The sequence below is a fragment of the Loxodonta africana genome, chromosome 1, assembly GCF_030014295.1.
Source record: "Loxodonta africana isolate mLoxAfr1 chromosome 1, mLoxAfr1.hap2, whole genome shotgun sequence".
In the NCBI taxonomy this organism is placed as follows: domain Eukaryota; kingdom Metazoa; phylum Chordata; class Mammalia; order Proboscidea; family Elephantidae; genus Loxodonta; species Loxodonta africana.
Window position 1 is genome coordinate 194,152,356 of NC_087342.1, and position 20,777 is coordinate 194,173,132.

The 20,777-nt window shown below is 37.9% G+C and overlaps 1 protein-coding gene across 3 annotated transcripts in view; it reads right to left on the minus strand.

The window, feature by feature from the left end:
- Positions 1 to 20,777, minus strand: part of THEMIS (thymocyte selection associated) — a 217,905-nt gene that overhangs the window by 138,288 nt on the left and 58,840 nt on the right. For all 3 annotated transcript variants that reach the window (XM_064290654.1, XM_003404025.4, XM_023558300.2), the window contains exon 3: positions 22 to 480. In XM_064290654.1, coding sequence (XP_064146724.1) covers positions 22 to 480 — 459 coding nt within the window. The remainder of the gene's footprint in view (positions 1 to 21; positions 481 to 20,777) is intronic.

Genomic DNA, 20,777 nt, shown 5'->3' on the forward strand with positions numbered 1-20,777 from the left:
TTATTCTCAGTGGATACTTACATTTCATCACACCTTGAATTTCATAAACAGGCTTTAGAATCAAAGAGCCATAAAAGCCTTTCGGGAACGGATTTGTTGAATCCCACTTAATTGAAAAATCAGTAAGTTTCACAGTTCGTGTTCTGTTCTTGGGGATCTTCCATTCAACGATCTCCTTTAGCGTATAAATATGTTCATCTTCACACTCATAGAATTCTCCTTCTTGTGAGAAAGGCAAAGTAAATGAGTGATTTTGATGATCCCGGATTACTCCACAGTTCACCATCATTTCCCCGTTGATCTCTTCAACTGAATTGAGCATGATTTGTTCACCCTGCTTTATGAGGAAATTCCCTAGTTTTATATCCTTCTGATGATAGAAGCAAGGATGTCCTAGTCTGCTTGGTCCAATATGAATGGTTCTTATAATTTCTTCCATGGTGAGGTATGGAGTTTTATCAGCCACAATCTTAAAAAGACCTAAAAACAGAATTGTGTGAATTAGAAAGAGTTCTTACAATGAAAGCTCTCATAATAAAATTACAATGAGAGAATTATAAAACAAATATAATGTAGCTTTTAAAAGTAATGTACTTTTTTAAAAGATTAGCGGTAACTGTTGAAATCCTGAGTTACCTATGTAAAAACTTGATGTACTATCTATAAATTACTGGATCATCAGGTCAGCTACTTGAGTTCAGTCAAGTGAAAAATATCTTGAAATAGAAGAAACCCCGTTTCTGGAACTGGAAAATCTGGATGAAAGAATGGCTCTGTCCCTAACTACCTGAGTGATCTTGAGCAAGGCATTTAATCTCTCAAGAACATATTTTTTTATTTTTAAAAAGAGAGGATTGGATTAAGTCCATTCCTATGAATGTGTTATCTGGGAACACCAAAGTAAATTCAAAGGGTCCCAGAAGGAAATTGACTCATGGTCAAATTAAAACCCACTGCCATAGAGTCGATTTCGACTCGTAGTGACCCTATAGGACAGAGCAGAACTGCCCCATAGAGTTTCCAAGGAGCGCCTGCATTAGTTATGGAAAATTTGCAACCAATATTGCTGATTCTTGCACAGCATAATTGATGTAATTGGTCTTACTGAATTGTACCTGTGAAAAATGTTGAATTGGCAAATGTTACATTGTCTATATTTTTACAACAATAAAAAATGAATAAAGCTAATAGCTGGAACAAGTGAATGATGATGGTTGTACAATATTGCGAGTGTTATTGACATTGCATTGTACACTTTAAAATGGTTAAAATTATAAATTTTGTGTTATGTCTATTTTACCACAACAAAAAAATTATACAGGTCCAATTAATTCAAGAATTCTCAGAAACTTTAGATGCACTGTCAGTCTCAAGAGAGGAATATAACATGCAGAATTTCCCTGATTATAAAACGATTGGGGAAGACATCCACTAATATATCATAACATATGACATTATATTAATGTCCCACAGAACTCTTTTTGGAAAATGCTGGGTTAGAGGGTTTTTCTGGATTGAACACTCTCTATTATATGCCGTTCTTTCTTCTCATTATTTCTCCAATTTTGCCATAATTTTGCTACTTGAAATTTTCTGTTTCTATCAGGATAATCACTAATATGATAAATTATTATTGCTAAGATACAGCTTTTATGCTAGCATGTATAAGTGCTTCTACTATTTGAATTACATTGCTTTTTATTTCATGGGCACATGAGCTTTGTGTCACTTTCAGAAATTTATTCATTGATTTTTCATTTTAATAAATACCAGAAAAAATTAAGAGCAAAAAGAAAAAGGATAATTGATCTCTTAACTCAAAAGTAAAATAATCATAATATATATTGGCATGGTCTAAGAAGACAATGTATTAAAAATTTACTAGAATGATACAGCTTAGAAAAATCATTTATTAATTTACTCAACAAATTGTAATTTGTAATTGCTGCAGTTGTTAATTGCCATCAAGTCTGTTTTGACTCATGGAGATACCACGTGTGTAGAGTAAAACTGCTCCGTAGGGTCTTCAAGACATTTCAGAAGCAAGTCACCAGGCCTATCTTCCAAGACACCTCTGGGTGGGTTTGAAATGCCTACATTTTGGTTAGTAGTCAAGTGTTTAACTATTTGTTCTACCCAGGGACTCCATATTCTCAGTAAATTCATCTATGCCAGGTGCTCCTTGGAAACTCTATGGGGCAGTTCTACCCTGTCCTATAGGGTCACTATGAGTTGGAATTGACTCAACGGCACTGGGTTCAGCTTGGATTGTTTGGTTGTATATACCATACCTCTGTTAATTGGTCGTACTGTGGAGGCTTGCCTTTTGCTGTGATGCTGGAAGCTATGCCACCGATATTCAAATACCAGCAGGGTCACCTATGGTGGACAGGTTTCAATCACGCTTTCAGACTAAGACAGAAGCAAGAAGGACCTGGTGGTCAACTTCTGAAAAGAATTAGCCAGTGAAAACCTTATAAATAGCAGTGGAATATTGTCTGATATAGTGCTAAAAGATGAGCCCCTCGGGTTGAAAAGCACTCAAAAGACAACTGGGGAAGAGCTGCCTCCTCAAAGTAGAGTCAACCTTAATGTCTTGGATGAAGTCGAGCTTTCGGGACCTTCATTTACTGATGTGACGCGACTCGAAATGAGAAGAAACAGATGCAAACATCCATTAATAATTGGAACGTGGAATGTACCAAGTATGAATCTAGAAAAATTGGAAATTGTCAAAAATGAAATGGAACACATAAAGATTGATATCCTAGGCATTAGTGAGCTGAGATGGATTGGCATTGGTCCTCTTGAATCAGACAATCATATATGGTCTACTATGCCAGGAATGACAGCTTGAAGAGAAATGGTGTTGCATTTATCATCAAAAAGAACATTTTAAGACCTATGCTGAAGTGCAACACTGTCATTGATACTGACATATACCTATAAGGAAGACCAGTTAATACAACTATTATTCAAATTTACATACTAAGTACTGATGTCAAAGATGAAGAAACTGAAAAGTTTTATCAGCTTCTGTAGTCTGAAATTCATCAAATATGCTAATCAGGATGCATTGATAATTACTGGTGATTGGAATGTGAAAGTTGGAAACAAAGAAGAACTATCAGTAGTTGGAAAATATGGCCTTGGTGATAAAAAAGATGCCCGACATAGCATAATTGAATTTTGCAAGACCAACGACTTCTTCATTGCAAATACCTTTTTTCACCAACATAAACGGCAACTATACATATGAACCTCACCAGACAGAATACACAGGAATCAAATCGACTACATCTGTGGAAAGAAATGATGGAAAACTTCAATATCATCAGTCAGAATAAGGCCAGGGGCTGACCATGGATTAGACCATCAATTACTCCTATGCAAGTTCAAGTTGAAACTGAAGAAAATTAGAACAAGTCCATGAGAGCCAAAGTACACCCTTGAGTATATCCCACCTGTATTTAGAGACCATCTCAAAAATAGATTTGATATCTTTGAACACTAATGACCAAAGACCAGACGAGTTGTGGAATGACATCAAGTACATTATACATGAAGAAAACAAGAGGTCATTAAAAACACAGAAGAGGAAGAAAAGACCTAAATGGATGTTGGAAGAGACTCTGAACTTACTCTTGAACATCAAGTACCTAAAGCAAAAGGAAAAAACAATGAAGCAAAAGAGCTGAACAGAAGATTTCAAAGGGCAGCTTGAAAAGACGAAGTAAAGTATTATGATGACATGGGAAAGAGCTGGAGATGGAAAACCAAAAAGGAAGAACACACTCAGCATTTCTCAAGCTGAAAACTGAAGAAAAAATTCAAGTTTCAAGTTGCAATATTGAAGGATTCTACTGAGAAAATATTAAACGAAGCAGAAAGCATCAAAAGAAGATGGAGATCTTATCAATTGATGCAGAAAAGGCATTTGACAAAGTTCAACACCCATTTATGATAAAAACTCTTACCAAAATAGGAATTGAAGGAAAATTCCTCAACATAATAAAGGGCGTCTATGCAAAGCCAACAGCCAATATCACTCTAAATGGAGAGAACCTGAAAGCATTTCCCTTGAGAACGGGAACCAGACAAGGATGCCCTTTATCACCGCTCTTATTCAACATCGTGTTGGAAGTCTTAGCCAGGGCAATTAGGCTAGACAAAGAAATAAAAGGTATCCGGATTGGCAAGGAAGAAGTAAAGTTATCACTATTTGCAGATGACATGATTATATACACAGAAAACCCTAAGGAATCCTCCAGAAAACTACTGAAACTAATAGAAGAGTTTGGCAGAGTCTCAGGTTATAAAATAAACATACAAAAATCACTTGGATTCCTCTACATCAACAAAAAGAACACCAAAGAGGAAATAACCAAATCAATACCATTCACAGTAGCCCCCAAGAAGATAAGATACTTAGGAATAAATCTTACCAAGGATGTAAAAGACCTATACAAAGAAAACTACAAAGCTCTACTACAAGAAATTCAAAAGGACATACTTAAGTGGAAAAACATACCTTGCTCATGGATAGGAAGACTTAACATAGTAAAAATGTCTATTCTACCAAAAGCCATCTATACATTTAACGCACTTCCGATCCAAATTCCAATGTCATATTTTAAGGGGTTAGAGAAACAAATCACCAATTTCATATGGAAGGGAAAGAAGCCCCGGATAAGCAAAGCACTACTGAAAAAGAAGAAGAAAGTGGGAGGCCTCACCCTACCTGACTTCAGAACCTATTATACAGCCACAGTAGTCAAAACAGCCTGGTATTGGTACAACAACAGACACATAGACCAATGGAACAGAATTGAGAACCCAGACATAGATCCATCCACGTATGAGCAGCTGATATTTGACAAAGGACCAGTGTCAATTAACTGGGGAAAAGATAGCCTTTTTAACAAATGGTGCTGGCATAACTGGATATCCATTTGCAAAAAAATGAAACACGACCCATACCTCACACCATGCACAAAAACTAACTCCAAGTGGATCAAAGACCTAAACATAAAGACTAAAACGATAAAGATCATGGAAGAAAAAATAGGGACAACCCTAGGAGCCCTAATACAAGGCATAAACAGAATACAAAACATTACCAAAAATGATGAAGAGAAACCCGATAACTGGGAGCTCCTAAAAATCAAACACCTATGCTCATCTAAAGACTTCTCCAAAAGAGTAAAAAGACCACCTACAGACTGGGAAAGAATTTTCAGCTATGACATCTCCGACCAGCGCCTGATCTCTAAAATCTACATGATTCTGTCAAAACTCAACCACAAAAAGACAAACAACCCAATCAAGAAGTGGGCAAAGGATATGAACACACATTTCACTAAAGAAGATATTCAGGCAGCCAACAGATACATGAGAAAATGCTCTCGATCATTAGCCATTAGAGAAATGCAAATTAAAACTACGATGAGATTCCATCTCACACCAGCAAGGCTGGCATTAATCCAAAAAACACAAAATAATAAATGTTGGAGAGGCTGCGGAGAGATTGGAACTCTTATACACTGCTGGTGGGAATGTAAAATGGTACAACCACTTTGGAAATCTATCTGGCGTTATCTTAAACAGTTAGAAATAGAACTACCATACAACCCAGAAATCCCACTCCTCGGAATATACCCTAGAGATACAAGAGCCTTCATACAAACAGATATATGCACACCCATGTTTATTGCAGCTCTGTTTACAATAGCAAAAAGTTGGAAGCAACCAAGGTGTCCATCAACGGATGAATGGGTAAATAAATTGTGGTATATTCACACAATGGAATACTACGCATCGATAAAGAACAGTGACGAATCTCTGAAACATTTCATAACATGGAGGAACCTGGAAGGCATTATGCTGAGCGAAATGAGTCAGAGGCAAAAGGACAAATATTGTATAAGACCACTATTATAAGATCTTGAGAAATAGTATAAACTGAGAAGAACACATACTTTTGTGGTTACGAAGGGGGGAGGGAGGGAGGGTGGGAGAGGGTTTTTTATTGATTAATCAGTAGATAAGAACTGCTTTGGGTGAGGGGAAAGACAACACTCAATACATGGAAGGTCAGCTCAATTGGACTGGACCAAAAGCAAAGAAGTTTCCGGGATAAAATGAATGCTTCAAAGGTCAGCGGAGCAAGGGCGGGGGTCTGGGGAACATGGTTTGCGGGGACTTCTAAGTCAATTGGCAAAATAATTCTATTATGAAATCATTCTGCATCCCACTTTGAAATGTGGCATCTGGGGTCTTAAATGCTAACAAGCGGCCATCTAAGATGCAGCAATTGGTCTCAACCCACCTGGAGCAAAGGAAAATGAAGAACACCAAGGCCACACGACAACTAAGAGCCCAAGAGACAGAAAGGGCCACATGAACCAGAGACCTACATCATCCTGAGACCAGAAGAACTAGTTGGTGCCCGGCCACAATCGATGACTGCCCTGACAGGGAGCACAGCAGAGGACCCCTGAGGGAGCAGGAGATAAGTGGGATACAGACCCCAAATTCTCATAAAAAGACCAAATTTAATGGTCTGACTGAGACTGGAGGAATCCCGGCGGCCATGCTCCCCAGACCTTCAGTTGACACAGGACAGGAACCATCCCCGAAGACAACTCATCAGAAATGAAAGGGACTGGTCAGCGGGTGGAAGAGAGATGCTGATGAAGAGTGAGCTAATTATATCAGGTGAACACTTGAGATTGTGTTGGCAACTCTTGTCTGGAGGGGGGATGGGAGGATAGAGAGAGAGGGAAGCCGGCAAAATTGTCAAGAAAGGAGAGACTGAAAGGGCTGACTCAAGAGGGGGAGAGCAAGTGGGAGTAGGGAGTGAGATGTATGTAAACTTATATGTGACAGACTGATTGGATTTGTAAACGTTCACTTGAAGCTTAATAAAAGTTATTAAAAAAAAAAAAAAAGAAGATGGAAGGAATACACAGAGTCACCATACCAAAAAGAACTTTTCTATGTTCAGCCACTTCAGGAGATAACATTTGGTTAGGAACCGATGGTACTGAAGGAAGAAGTTCAGGCTGCACTGAAGGCATTGTTGAAAAACAAGGCTCCAGGGATTGACGGAATACCAGCTGAGATGTTTCAGTTGGATGCAATGCTGGAAGTGTTCACTTGTCTATGCCAAGAAATTTGGAAGATAGCTACCTGGCCATATTTATGGCTATTCCTAAGAAATGTGATCCAACTGAGTGTGGAAATTATCCAACAATATCATTAATTTCACATGCAAGCAAAATTTTGCTGAAGATCATTTAAAAGCCACTGCAGCAGTATATCAACAGGGAACTGCCAGAAATTCAAGCTAGATTTAGAAGACGATGTGGAACCAGGGATATCATTGCTGATGTCAGATGGATCCTGGCTGAAAGCAGAGAATACCAGAGAGATGTTTACCGTGTTTCATTGACTATGCAAAGGCATTTGACTGTGTGGATCATAACAAATTATGGATAACATTGCAAAGAATGGTTATTCTGGCACACTTAATTGTGCTCATGAGGAATCTGTACATGGATCAAGAGGCAGTTCTTTGAACAGAACAGGGGGATATTGCATGCATGGTTTAAAGTCAGGAAAGGTGTGTGTCAGGGTTGTATCCTTTCACTATACCTATTCAATCTGTATGCTGAGCAAATAATCCCAGGAGCTGGACTCTATGAAGAAGAATGGGGCATCAGGTTTGAAGGAAGACTCATTAACAACCTGCGTTATGCAGATGATACAACCTTGCTTGCTGAAAGTGAAGAGGACTTGAAGCACTTACTGGTGAAGATCAAAGACCACAGCTTTCAGTATGGATTACACCTTAACATAAAGAAAACAAAAATCCTCATACCTTGACCCATAAGTAACATCATGATGAATGGAGAAAAGATTGAGGTGGTCAAGGATTTCATTTTACTTGGATCCACAATCAACACCCATGAAAGCAGCAGGCAAGAAATCAAAAGATGCATTGCATAGGGCAAATCAGCTGCAAAAGACCTCTTTAAAGTGTTGAAAAGCAAGGATGTTACCTTGAGGACTAAGGTGTCCCTGACATAAGCCATGGTGTTTTGTCTCATATGCATGTGAAAGCTGGACAATGAATAAGGAAGACCGAAGAAGAACTGATGCCTTTGAATTGTGATGCTGGCAAAGAATATTGAATATACCATGGACTGCCAAAAGAATGAACAAATCTGTCTTGGAAGAAGCACAACCAGAATGCTCCTTAGAAGCAAGGATGGTGAGACTATGTCTCACATACTTTGGACATGTTATCGGGAGGGATCATGCCCTGGAGAAAGGCATCGTGCTTTGTAAAGTATAGGTTCAGCAAAGAGAAGGAGCACCCTCAACCAGATGGATTGACACAGTTGGTGCAACAATGGGGTCAAGCATAGCAACAATTGTGAGGATGGTGCAGGATCAGACAGTGTTTTGTTCTGTTGTGCACGGGGTCACTGTGAGTTGGAATTGACTCAACGGCACCTAACAACAAGATATATATCAAATTATTATTGAAGAGGTTATATATAATGTCTTTTATGTATAATTTAGGTTCCTATAAAAAGACTTCCGCCACTGTTACGTCAGTTTGTTGTACTGTGGTGGCTTGCACGTTGTTGTGATGCTTGAAGCTATGCCACTAGTATTTCAAATACCAACAGCATCACCCATGGTGAACAGGATTCAGGGGAGCTTCAAGACTAAGACTAGGAAAAAGGACCTGGAAATCTACTTCTTAAAAAAAAAAAAGGCCACTGAAAACCTTAAGAATAGGAGCAGAACATTGTCTGATATTGTACCAGGAGATGAGCCCCTACAGTTGGAAGTCACTCAAAATACAGCAGAGTAACAGCTGCCTCCACAAAGTGGAGTCAACTTTAATAACGTGAACGAGTAAGCTTTTGGGACCTTCAACAGCTAATGTGGTATGACTCAAAATGTGAAGAAACAGCTGCAAACATCCACTAATAATCAGAATGAGAACTGTATAAAGTATAAGTCTAGGAAAATTGGAATTCGTCAAAAATGAAATGGAATGCATAAAGATTGGTATCCTAGGCATTAGTGAGCTATAATGTACTGGTATTGGCCATTTTGAATCAGGTAATCACATGATTTTCTATACTAGGAATAGCAAGTTGAAGAATAGTGTCACATTCATTGTCAAAAATAACATTTCAAGATCTATCCTGAAGTACAACATTGTCAGTAATAGGATACTATCTGTCTGTCTACAAGGAAGACCAGTTAATATGACTGTTAGTCAAATTCATACACCAACCGCTAATGTCAAAGGTAAAGAAATTGAAGATTTTTCTCTACTTCTGCAGTCTGAAATTGGTCAAATATGAATCAACATACATTGATAATTACTGGTGATTGGAATGTGAAAATTGGAAACAAAGAAGAAGGATCAGTAGTTGGAAAATATGGCCTTGGTAATGAGTCGACACTGGAGATCACATGACAGAATTTTGCCAGATCAACAGCTTATTCATTTAAAATACCTTTTTCAGCAACATAAATGGCAACTATACTCTTGGACCTGACTAGAAGGAATAAACAGGAATTAAATCTACTACATCTGTGTAAAGAGACTATGGAGAAGGTCAGTATCATCAGTCAGAACAAAGCAAGGAGCCAACTGTGAAACAGACCGTAAATTGCTCATATGCAAATTCAAGTTGAAGTGAAGAAAATAGAAACAAGTCCATGAGAGCCAAGTATGACCTGAATTTAGAGACCGTCTCAAGAGTTGATTTGACACATTAAACACTAACGACCGAAGACCAGACGAGTTGTGGGATGACATCAATGATATCATACATAGAGAAAACAAGAGGTCAATAAAAAGACAGGAAAGAAAGAAAAGACCAAAGTGGGTGTCAAAAGAAACTCTGAAACTTGCTCTTGAACGTCGAGTCACTAAAGCGAAAGGAAGAAATGATGACATAAAAGAGCCGAGCAGAAAATTTCAAAGGGTGGCTCAAGAAGAAGAAGTAAAGCATTATAATGAAATGTGCAAAGACTTGGAGTTAGAAAACCAAAAGGGAAGAATACCCTGGGCATTTCTCAAGCTGAAAGAACTGAAGAAAAAATTCAAGCCTTGAGTTGCAATATTGAAGGATTCTATGGGCAAGAAACAATGGTATTTAAGGAAGAGACACAAGCCCTACTGACAGCATTGGTGAAAAATAAGGCTCCAGGAATTGACAGAATACCAATTGGGATGTTTCAGCAAATGGGCGCAGCACTGAATGTGCTCACTCGTCTATGCCAAGAAATTTGGAAGACAGCTACCTGGCCAACGAACTGGAAGAGATCCATATCTGTGCCCATTCCAAAGACAGGTGATACAACACAATGTGGAAATTATCAAACAACTTCATAGTATCATATACAAGTAAAATTTTGCTGAAAATGATTCAAAACTGGTTGCAGCCGTATATTGACAGGGAATGCCAGAAATTCAAGCCAGATTCAGAAGAGGATGTGGAATGAGGGATATCATTGCTGATGTCAGATGGATCTTGGATGAAAGCAGAAAATACCAAAAGGACGTTTACCAGTGTTTTGTTGACTACACAAAGGCATTTGACTGTGTGGATCATAACAAATTATGGATAACATTGTGAACAATGGGAATTCTAAAACACTTAATTGTGCTCATGCAGTATGTGTACATAGACCAAGAGGTAGTCATTTAAAGAAACAAGATGATACTGTGCAGTTTATAATCAAGAAAGGTATGTGTTATGGTTATACCTATTCAATCTGTATGCTGAGAAAATCATCTGAGAAACTGGATTATATGAAGAAGAATGCAGTAGCAGGATTGGAGGAAGACTCATTAATAACCTGTGATATGCAGATGTCACAACTTTGCTTGGCGAAAGTAAAGAGGACTTGAAGCACTCACTGATGAAGAACAAAGGCTATATAGCCTTCAGTATGGATTATACCTCAACATAAAAAAAAAAAAATCCTCACACCTGGACCAATAAGCAACATCATCATAAACAGAGAAAATATTGAAGTTGTCAAGGATTTCAATTTAGTTGGATCCACAATCAACGCCCACAGAAGTAGCAGTCAAGAAATCTAACGACGTATTGCATTGCACAAATCCGCTGCATAAGACCTTTTAAAGCATTAAAAAAATAAAGATGTCGCTTTGAGGACTAAGTTGCACCTGACCTAAGCCATGGTATTTTCGACCACCTCATAAGCATGAGAAAACTGGACAATGAATAAGGAAGACTGAATTAAAATTGATGTCTTTGATTCATGGTGTTGGCAAAGAATACTGAGTATACCAAAGTCTGCCAGAAGAATAAACAAATCAAATCTGTTTTGTAAGAAGTACAGCCAGAATGGTCTTAGAAGCCAGGATGGTGAGACTTTGTCTCTTGTACTTTGGACACGTTATCAGGACAGACCAGTCCCTGGAAAAGGACATAATGCTTGGTAGAGGGTCAGAAAAAAAAGAGGAAGACCCTCAATGAGATGGATTGACACAGTAGCTGCAGCCATGGCTTCAAACAAAGCAACAATTGTGAGGGTGGTGCTGGACTGGGCAGTGTTTTGTTCTGTTGAGCATAGGGTTGCCATGAGTCTGAATCAACTCAATGACACCTAACAGGAACTGGAACATACAAAGACTTTTGATCAATTGTTTTTGAAGTCCATTTTTGCTCAAACCAACAAAGAAAAGAGGGATTTTGTTACTTATATCCTGAGAAAGTGCAGATGACATAATCCTGGCAAGAACTGGCTAAGGTAGCAAGTGCAATCTGTCCTGAAAACATTTAGAAAGTGAATATTGTTCATCCACAGCTTGAACACAGTAAAGGAAAGAAACACTTACTTTGAAGGAATTTCATATTTTATTATGTCTTGTATCAAGAAAAGTTCAATAAAAACGTAGTCTTGAATTCTCCACAGTAAATAAATTTCTGTGTGTGCACGGACATGCGTGTGTTTAATCTCATTTGTCAGAGTGTGAAGATTGATTTTTAAAAGTCTGCAATCATTATCAGGGTATAGAAAATTCAGCAGTTTTTGTGAAATAAGTTTTAAAAAACTGCTACCTAGAATCTAATAAAAGGTAAGGACATAAAATTTTATTTCTGTCCTAGCTATATTGATGAAATAAGTCACAGAGGAATTAATTCTGCATCTTCTTTCTTGAGAAATAGGGTTCATCTGAGGTAATAACAGACCTGAAACATCATGAAATAGAAAAAGCCTGAAACCCTACAAGCCACCATTATTTCAAGTTAATTACACTCTTCAGAGCTGCCTTGTTGGATGTCTGTATTGCAAGAAAAATGTATCTATGAATCTGTGTGCTTTCCCTTAGAAGATGATGAAGTGCACAGTTTAGCTACTAAGTGGCAAAGTTTAAGAGAAAAGTCTGTTTAATTTACTTCTTCTTATACTACTGCAACCAATCCAAATAATCTTTCCTTATAAATAGCCATTTAATATTATATAATGCAAGTCTTTTTTTTTTTTTTAATATGTTGTCATATTCGAACTTCATTTTCACAGTGAAAGAAGTTAAGTATAAAGTCCCATCAGGCCTGATCAGCTCTAAATTTGACCAATTTTTCCTCTATCTATTTCATTAAGAGTAAAATAGTTTTCTACCAAGGAAAATAGCTTTGTTATTCTTCCAGAGAAAAAACAAAACACATTTTAGGGGCTGAGTGATCATGAGAGTGATTATAAAATAAACCAATATAAAATCTTCATAAAGTAAATTAAAAAGCAGAAAGACAATAGATTTCTCTGACCACCTTTGCTGGTAAACTATTAAAATGGATTTTTTTTTTTTTTGCTTTTTTTAAAAATTAGGAGAAATGGTTCATAAAGAACATGTCATTTAAGAAACAATATAAGAAAATGCAATAAATCAAACTGCTGAAAATTAGTCAGTAGGTGAATTTAGTCTTTTAGATATTTTCCCTAAATCTTTGGTTATGGGGGTGGTTTTTTTTTTTTTTTTTTAACCACTTCTTCATGATCAGTTTTACCATAACCTTTAATAGTACTGGTAATAACTGAAATTTGTTTAGAACTTTACAATTTTGAGCAATTTTTTTTATGCATCGTTTATCCTCACAATAATCTTTTGAGGACAATAAAACAAATATTATTGCTAGAGAGTATAAAAATGGTCAAAATGTTTACAGCTAGTAGTAATGACTCTAGAAGCTTAAAGAAGGGCTTTAACACCCACGTCTTGTGCTCTTTCTACTACATAAGGCTTGCCTCCCTGTTGCATATACAGCAGGGACATAGCTCATGAGAACAACATGTTATTGCCATTCACAAAACAAGTATACAGATTCTTACAAGCTGATTCTCCCTTTGCATGAATCAGCCTTTTCCCAAATCATCCAGTATGAGAAGAGCAAGAATAATTTCCTGGTTCACTGTGCAGAATTTATGCTCATCATATTTTTTCTTACATTTCCCCTCTTTCTCCCTCATTAATTTCCACTCAAATAGGGAGATATTTTTTAAAAATTGAAATTTTCCAACAGAATATAACATAACATACACAGCGTAAGATCATGGTGAAGATTCAACACACAAAATTTTTTTTTTTTTTTAGTCTAAACTCTAGTCTGCTTTCCCAGTTCCTACCAAATATGTTTCCTCAATCTCTGAGACAAGGAATCTTGGAGTGGACTTCACCATCACAACCAGGATGATTTCAATATTAACAGCTTGCAATGTGCTGGCAATTAATATGTATGATATAATTTCAATTCCAAAATAGCAATATGAGGTAGCTACAAATAAAACATGGATAAGATTTCACAGATAAGGCCATGGGGGTTTGAAGAGGGGCAAGAAATTCTCTACTGTCAGATAGTTTGTAAGGGACAGAGCAGATTTTTTTAGCCTCTAAAGATCAAGGGACTAATCACAGTTATTAGTCCATTTTTCATTACTGTTGTAAAATCATAAATTATTTGTCCAAACTTTAATTCGCTAACAGATGATTCCTAAAGTGGGGTGGTCGCCATCCATTTGGATCTAGAAAGACTTAGAACTTTTTAAAATCTAACAACATAAGAAAGTGAACTTTACTGATATTTGAGACATAGATTAAATTTCATTTAATGAAATGGCTTACATCAAATATCCTATCAAAACAAACAACTCAAACCTTGAGCCAAGTATTGAGATTATATAATAATAATAATGTCCAACCAGAGAGAAAATTCTCCAGATTTCTCAGAGTGAATTGTAGAAATATCGAGCAGTACCAACTATTGAGTAATTCCAATAATCTTCATAGAATAATTTCCAAGAACAGAAATAAGGAATGTGAGGAAAGTCAGAGTCGTGAAAAAAAAATGTTGTGTAGTAATTTAGTTGAGTATTTGGGGAGGTAGAAAACATATCAAAGATGGTGACTAAATTTGTTAAATGTTAAACAAGGCTGTATCAATCCCATGTTTGAGTATCTTTACATTTATAAGTGAATCAAATTGTCTAGAATAGTTATTAACAGCTTTTTAATAGTTTTTTTAACCTGATGTTAAAAGAATAAATCATAAAACTTTTCTATTTCTTTTAGTTCTTTGATTCAGTCATTGCATGAAAAATCAAACAAACAAAAAAACCTCTTTCCCAATAACATTTGAACACTTTGAAAGGAGTGACTATGTAATATCTGACACATTTGAGATATTTAACAGATAATTTACAGTAATAATGTTAGCTCTTGAAATCAAATGCCATAACTTGATATCTATGCCCAAAGCTCTGTTACAATCATAGCTTACTAGTAAGTGTGTCATACATACTTGCCCATCTTAAAACTTTCTCTAGCACAAGCAGTGAGAGTGATTAGGTCTTGGAAAAGGAGAGAGAATGTGAAAATTGTTCATTTCGTGAACATTGATGAGGGTAAAACTCCCTGTTCTTTGCATTATGGGAAGACCCACAGAGACATCCGTACTAGAAAGAATCTCACAGGTCTCATGTGTTGCAGAGTAAAATTGTGTTCCATAGGATTTTCAATGGCTGTGATCTTTCAGGAGCAGATCACCAGGGCTCTCTTCTGAGGCACCTCTGGGTGGATTTGAACCACCAACTCTTCAGTTAGCCACTGAGCGCTTAACCATTTGCACCATCCAGAGATTCTTCCACAAACCTTAAGCATCATTAGGCTTTCGTTATTTTAGGAGGATCTTGAAAATACCACAAATTTTCTATTCCTGGACCTGAATGACTTCTGGTAGCAGAATTTTCAGGGTCGGGTACACCTCTATCCTGACAGTAAAGTGGAGTGGTTAAGAGTATGGATAGTGGATTCAGAAAACCCCAAGTTTCAATCCATCCTCAGCCCTTTCATTGCTGTGTTAACTTGGGAATTTAAACTCTCTGGGCTACAATTTCCTCTCCTGTAAAATGAGGAAAATTCTATCACCTAGCTCAAATTGACTACATCTGTGGAAAGAGAAGATGGAAAAGCTCAATATCATCAGTCAGAACAAGGCCAGGGGCCGACTGCGGAACAGACCATCAATTGCTCATATGCAAGTTCAAGCTGAAACTGAAGAAAATCAGAGCAAGTTCATGAGAGCCAAAATATGACCTTGAGCATATCCCACCTGAATTTAGAGACCATCTGAAGAATAGATTTGACACATTGGACACTAGCGACTGCAGACCAGATGAGTTGTGGAATGACATCAAGGACATCATCCATGAGGAAAGCAAGAGGTCACTGAAAAGACAGGAAAGAAAGAAAAGACCAAGATGGATGTCAGAGGAGACTCTGAAACTTGCTCTTGAGGGTCGAGCAGCTAAAACAAAAGGTAGAAATGACGAAGTGAAAGAACTGAACAGAAGATTTCAAAGGGCCTCTTGAGAAGACAAAGTAAAGTATTATAATGACATGTGCAAAGAGCTGGAGATGGAAAACCAAAAGGGAAGAACATGCTCAGTGTTTCTCAAGCTGAAAGAGCTGAAGAAAAAATTCAAGCCTCGAATTGCAATAGTGAAGGATTCCATGGGGAAAATATTAAACGACGCAGGAAGCATCAAAAGAAGATGGAAGGAATACACAGAGTCATTATACCAAAAAGCACTAGTCAATATTCAACCATTTCAAGAGGTGGCATATGATCAGGAACCAATGGTACTGAAGGAAGAAGTCCAAGCTGGTCTGAAGGCATTGGCAAAAAGCAACACCGGCTCCAGGAATTGATGGACTATCAACTGAGATGTTTCAACAAACAGATGTAGCGCTGGAGGTGCTCACTCTTCTATGCCAAGAAATATGGAAGACAGCTTCCTGGCCAACTGACTGGAAGAGATCCATATTTATGCCTATTCCCAAGAAAGGTGATCCAACCGAATGTGGAAATTATAGAATATCGTTAATATCACATGCAAGCAAAATTCTGCTGAAGATTATTCAAAAATGGCTGTAGCAGTATATCAACAGGGAACTGCCAGAAATTCAGGCTGGTTTCAGAAGAGGACGTGGAACCAGGGATATCATTGCTGATGTCAAATGGATCCTGGCTGAAAGCAGAGAATACCAGAAGGATGTTTACCTGTGTTTTATTGACTATGCAAAGGCATTTGACTGTGTGGATCATAACAAACTATGGATAACACTGTGAAGAATGGGAATTCCAGAACACTTAATTGTGCTCATGAGGAACCTTTACATGGATCAAGAGGCAGTTTTTCGGACAGAACAAGGGGATACTGATTGGTTTAAAGTCAGGAAAGGTGTGCATCAGGGTTGTATTCTTTCACCATACCTATTTCATCTGTATGCTGAACAAATAATATGAGAAGCTGGAGTATATGAAGGAGAACGGGGCATCAAGATTGGAGGAAGACTCATTAACAACCTGCGTTATGGAGATGATACAACCTTGCTTGCTGAAAGTGAAGAGGACTTGAAGCACTAACTAAAGAAGATCAAAGACCACAGCCTTCAGTATGGATTACACCTCAACATAAAGAAAACAAAAGTCCTCACAACTGGACCAATGAGCAACATCATGATAAATGGAGAAAAGATTGAAGTTGTCAAGGATTTCGTGTTAGTTGGATCCACAGTCAACAGCCATGGAAGCAGCAGTCAAGAAATCAAAAGACACGTTGCGTTGGGCAAATCTGCTGCAAAGGACCTCTTCAAAGTGTTGAAGAGCAAAGATGTCACCCTGAAGACAAAGGTGCTCCTGACCCAAGCCATGGTATTTTCAATCGCATCATATGCATGTGACAGCTGGACAATGAATAAGGAAGACCGAAGAAGAACTGACGCCTTTGAATTGTGGTGTTGGCGAAGAATATTGAATATACCATGGAAAAAAGAACGAACAAATCTGTCTTGGAAGAAGTGTGGCCAGAATGCTCCTTAGAGGCAAGGATGGCGGGACTGCATCTTACATACTTTGGACATGTTGTCAGGAGGGATCAGTTCCTGGAGAAGGACATCATGCTTGGCAGAGTACAGGGTCAGTGGAAAAGAGGAAGACCCTCAGCAGGATGGATTGACACAGTGGCTGCAACAATGAGCTCAAGCATAACAACGATTGTAAGCATGGTGCAGGACCGGGCAGTGTTTCCTTCTGTTGTGCATAGGGTCGCTATGAGTCGGAATCGACTTGACGGCACCTAACAAGAACAACAACAAGCTCATAATGTTATTCTGATGATTAAATAAGTTAACACATGTGACATGCTTAAACCAAAAAAACTAAACCATTGCTGTCAAATCAATTCCAACTCATAGCAACCCTATAGGACAGAGTAGAACCGCCCTGTAGTTTCCAAGGGTGCCTGGTGGATTTGAACTGGCAACCTTTTAGTTAGCAGCCATAGCTCTTAACCACTACGCCACCAGGGTATCTGTAACATGTTTAGACAGTACTTAACACATAAACCAAAACAAACCCGTTGCGGTAAAGTCAATTTTGACTCACAGGGACTTAACACATAGTAGGTACTAGGAATGAGACAAAACAAAAACAATTGTTATTATTTTCCCTCATTTTTTCCACTGAGGAATTCTAAGCCATTACAAGGTGTTGATATGGTCTGAGAGATAGTTCAGTGCCGAGGAAGACAAACTAGGTATCACAGCCTGGATTAAGTTACATGAGCTAAATATTAGAACTCATAGCACTGCATCTGACACAGACTGACAAAAAGGGAAAACAAAAGTCCCAGCCACCAGTTTCCACAGATTTCATCAAAGTGTTTAAATATGGAAATGAGCCTCAAGTGACCACTTTGGGTGGACTACCATTGTGGAAATATTTTCAGGTTGCTTTGAGGAGTTTGACCTCTGGCTTTGATAAATGGCTTAGAATTGAGCCACCATAATTTATGCCCATAATGAGCAGATTGTAGGCAGAAATAAAAGATGGAAGCACATTTTAAACACAAATGTTTTGCTGTTTGTAGTTATTCACAAGGTATACATTATACTCAGTTTCGAAAGTTCCCTTAAACAAAAGAAATAGCAAAATTCCAAGGTACTTTTGAAAATGTGTTTTCTTCATGGCCCTGAAAGGTAGTTGAAGCCAGTTGAGGAGGGAGTATGCCCTCCCTCTATTTTAACTATCTTAATTTTTCTAATGGAATGTTAGTAGAAAGAGTTTGGGAGCCACGTGGAGCTGATTGTATTGTTCAGTATTGATGTTGCCTGCAAATTAAATGCACCTAAATAGCCACCTGTTTATGCTTATGATTATGTAAAGCCCCATATGTTTCCCTCTCTACACATGGGAGGTAAATATTGAAAAAATTCTTCTGGTGAGGAGGGTGAAAACAGCAGCAATTCTTCTTTAACTGTCAACATACGCCGTGGTGTTGCCTTGCAATGTCGTGCTTTGTCTGACATATTTGCTGATTGTTACCACGCGGTGTCCAAAAAAATGTTACCCATGGTTATACAAAACAATTAAAAATCAGTTTACATTAAATTCAAATTAGGAGGAGATATAATTTTCTCATGTAACCATAAGTTTCAGATGGATTTCAGAGCTTACGATTTAAATAGATTTCGATTTGCACGATCAAGAAAATTAAACTTTTTTTTCCCAAATTCACCAGCATATAAAAAAGAAAATTTTCTCCCTGAGCATATCTTTTTGGTTCCATATTACTAGGCAACCAAAAGTAACTCCAATAACATAAATTTGAAACCCCATCTAAGATCAGCAGGGGGCTCTTCAACTGACAACACACTAGTATCCCTGTTGACTTGACCTGGAAAGCAGCTTGGTGGACCCCATACAGCCCTCCCCAGGAGGTATTACCTAATACCTGGTTTGCAAGAATTCAGAGCAGTTTTGAGATGAGCCTTTCTAGTGCGGAGACCTGTGTAGGTAACACCTATGGTACTGCCACAGACTATTCAAAGAGAGGCCCACCCAGTAGCTTTCAGGAAAGACCAGAGGAACTGGATGTGCTAGATCTGATGAATTTAGACACTAAAGATAAGCAACTTTGAGTTTTTCCATGATATTGACATCAATAAAAAGGGTTTAAATATTGGCTGGCTAGGAGACATGGACGTGCTGTTGCTGAGTTCCCAACAAAGTATACACAAAAAGAAATAGAAATGATAGAAAAAGATGAAGTCTTACCATATCATCCAAAACTAAGAATAATAGAACTCTGAGAAACTAGAAAGAATTTATTCAGTAATAAGGAGAACTAATTTGAAATGAGAAAAGCATTAGAGGTTACTCATGCTGCATCTCATGACATGGATGAGCACCTCCAAATTGTAAAACAATAACACATACAGTAAGAATAATAGCAACTAGCAATTACAACGAAACCTGTGAATGCCAGAACTCGATGGGACTCCCCTGTTTTTCCGGGTCTGGCACGTTTTCCACCTTTGAATGGGTGCAGTCTTAGCACTTTTCTATCGCTCTCTATTAGTGGAAAATATTTGAGTTTCTTTCTCTGACAGGTTTCCACCTTACATAGGTTGTAGCTTTTGCAGGTTTTACTGTATTGAGTACTTACTACGCACCAAAGTTTGTAGTAAGCATTTAATAATTGCCTCATTTTGTTTATTAATTTTTTGGAAAAAAAACTATGAGGAAAATAATATTGTGCCAACTTTATAGATGAAGAAACTGATAAACTGATGCACTGCAACACGTCAAGGACCTCACCTCATCTACAGATATATATGCATATGTTGTTGTTATTAGGTGCCGTCAAGTTGGTTCCAACTCATAGCAACCCTACGCACAACAGAAAGAAACAGTACCTGGTCCTGCGCCATCCCTACAATCGTTGTTACACTTCGGCTCATTGTAGGAAATGTGTCAATCCATCTCGTTGAGGGCCTTCCTCTTTTCTGCTGACCCTATACTTTACCAAGCATGATGTCCTTCTTCAGGGACTGATCCCTCCTGACAGTAAGTCCAAAGTATGTAAGACAGAGTCTCACCATCCTTGCTTCTAAGGAGCATTCTGGTCATACTTCTTCCAAGGCAGATTTGTTCGTTCTTTTGGCAGTCCATGGTATATTCAATATTCTTCACCAACACCACAATTCAAAGGCGTCAGTTCTTCTTTGGTCTTCCTTATTCATTGACCAGCTTTCACAAGCATATGATGCCACTGAAAATGTCAAGGCTTGAATCAGGCACACCTTAGTCTTCAAGGTGACGTCTTTGCTTTTCAGCACTTTAAAGAGGTCCTTTGCAGCAGATTTGCCC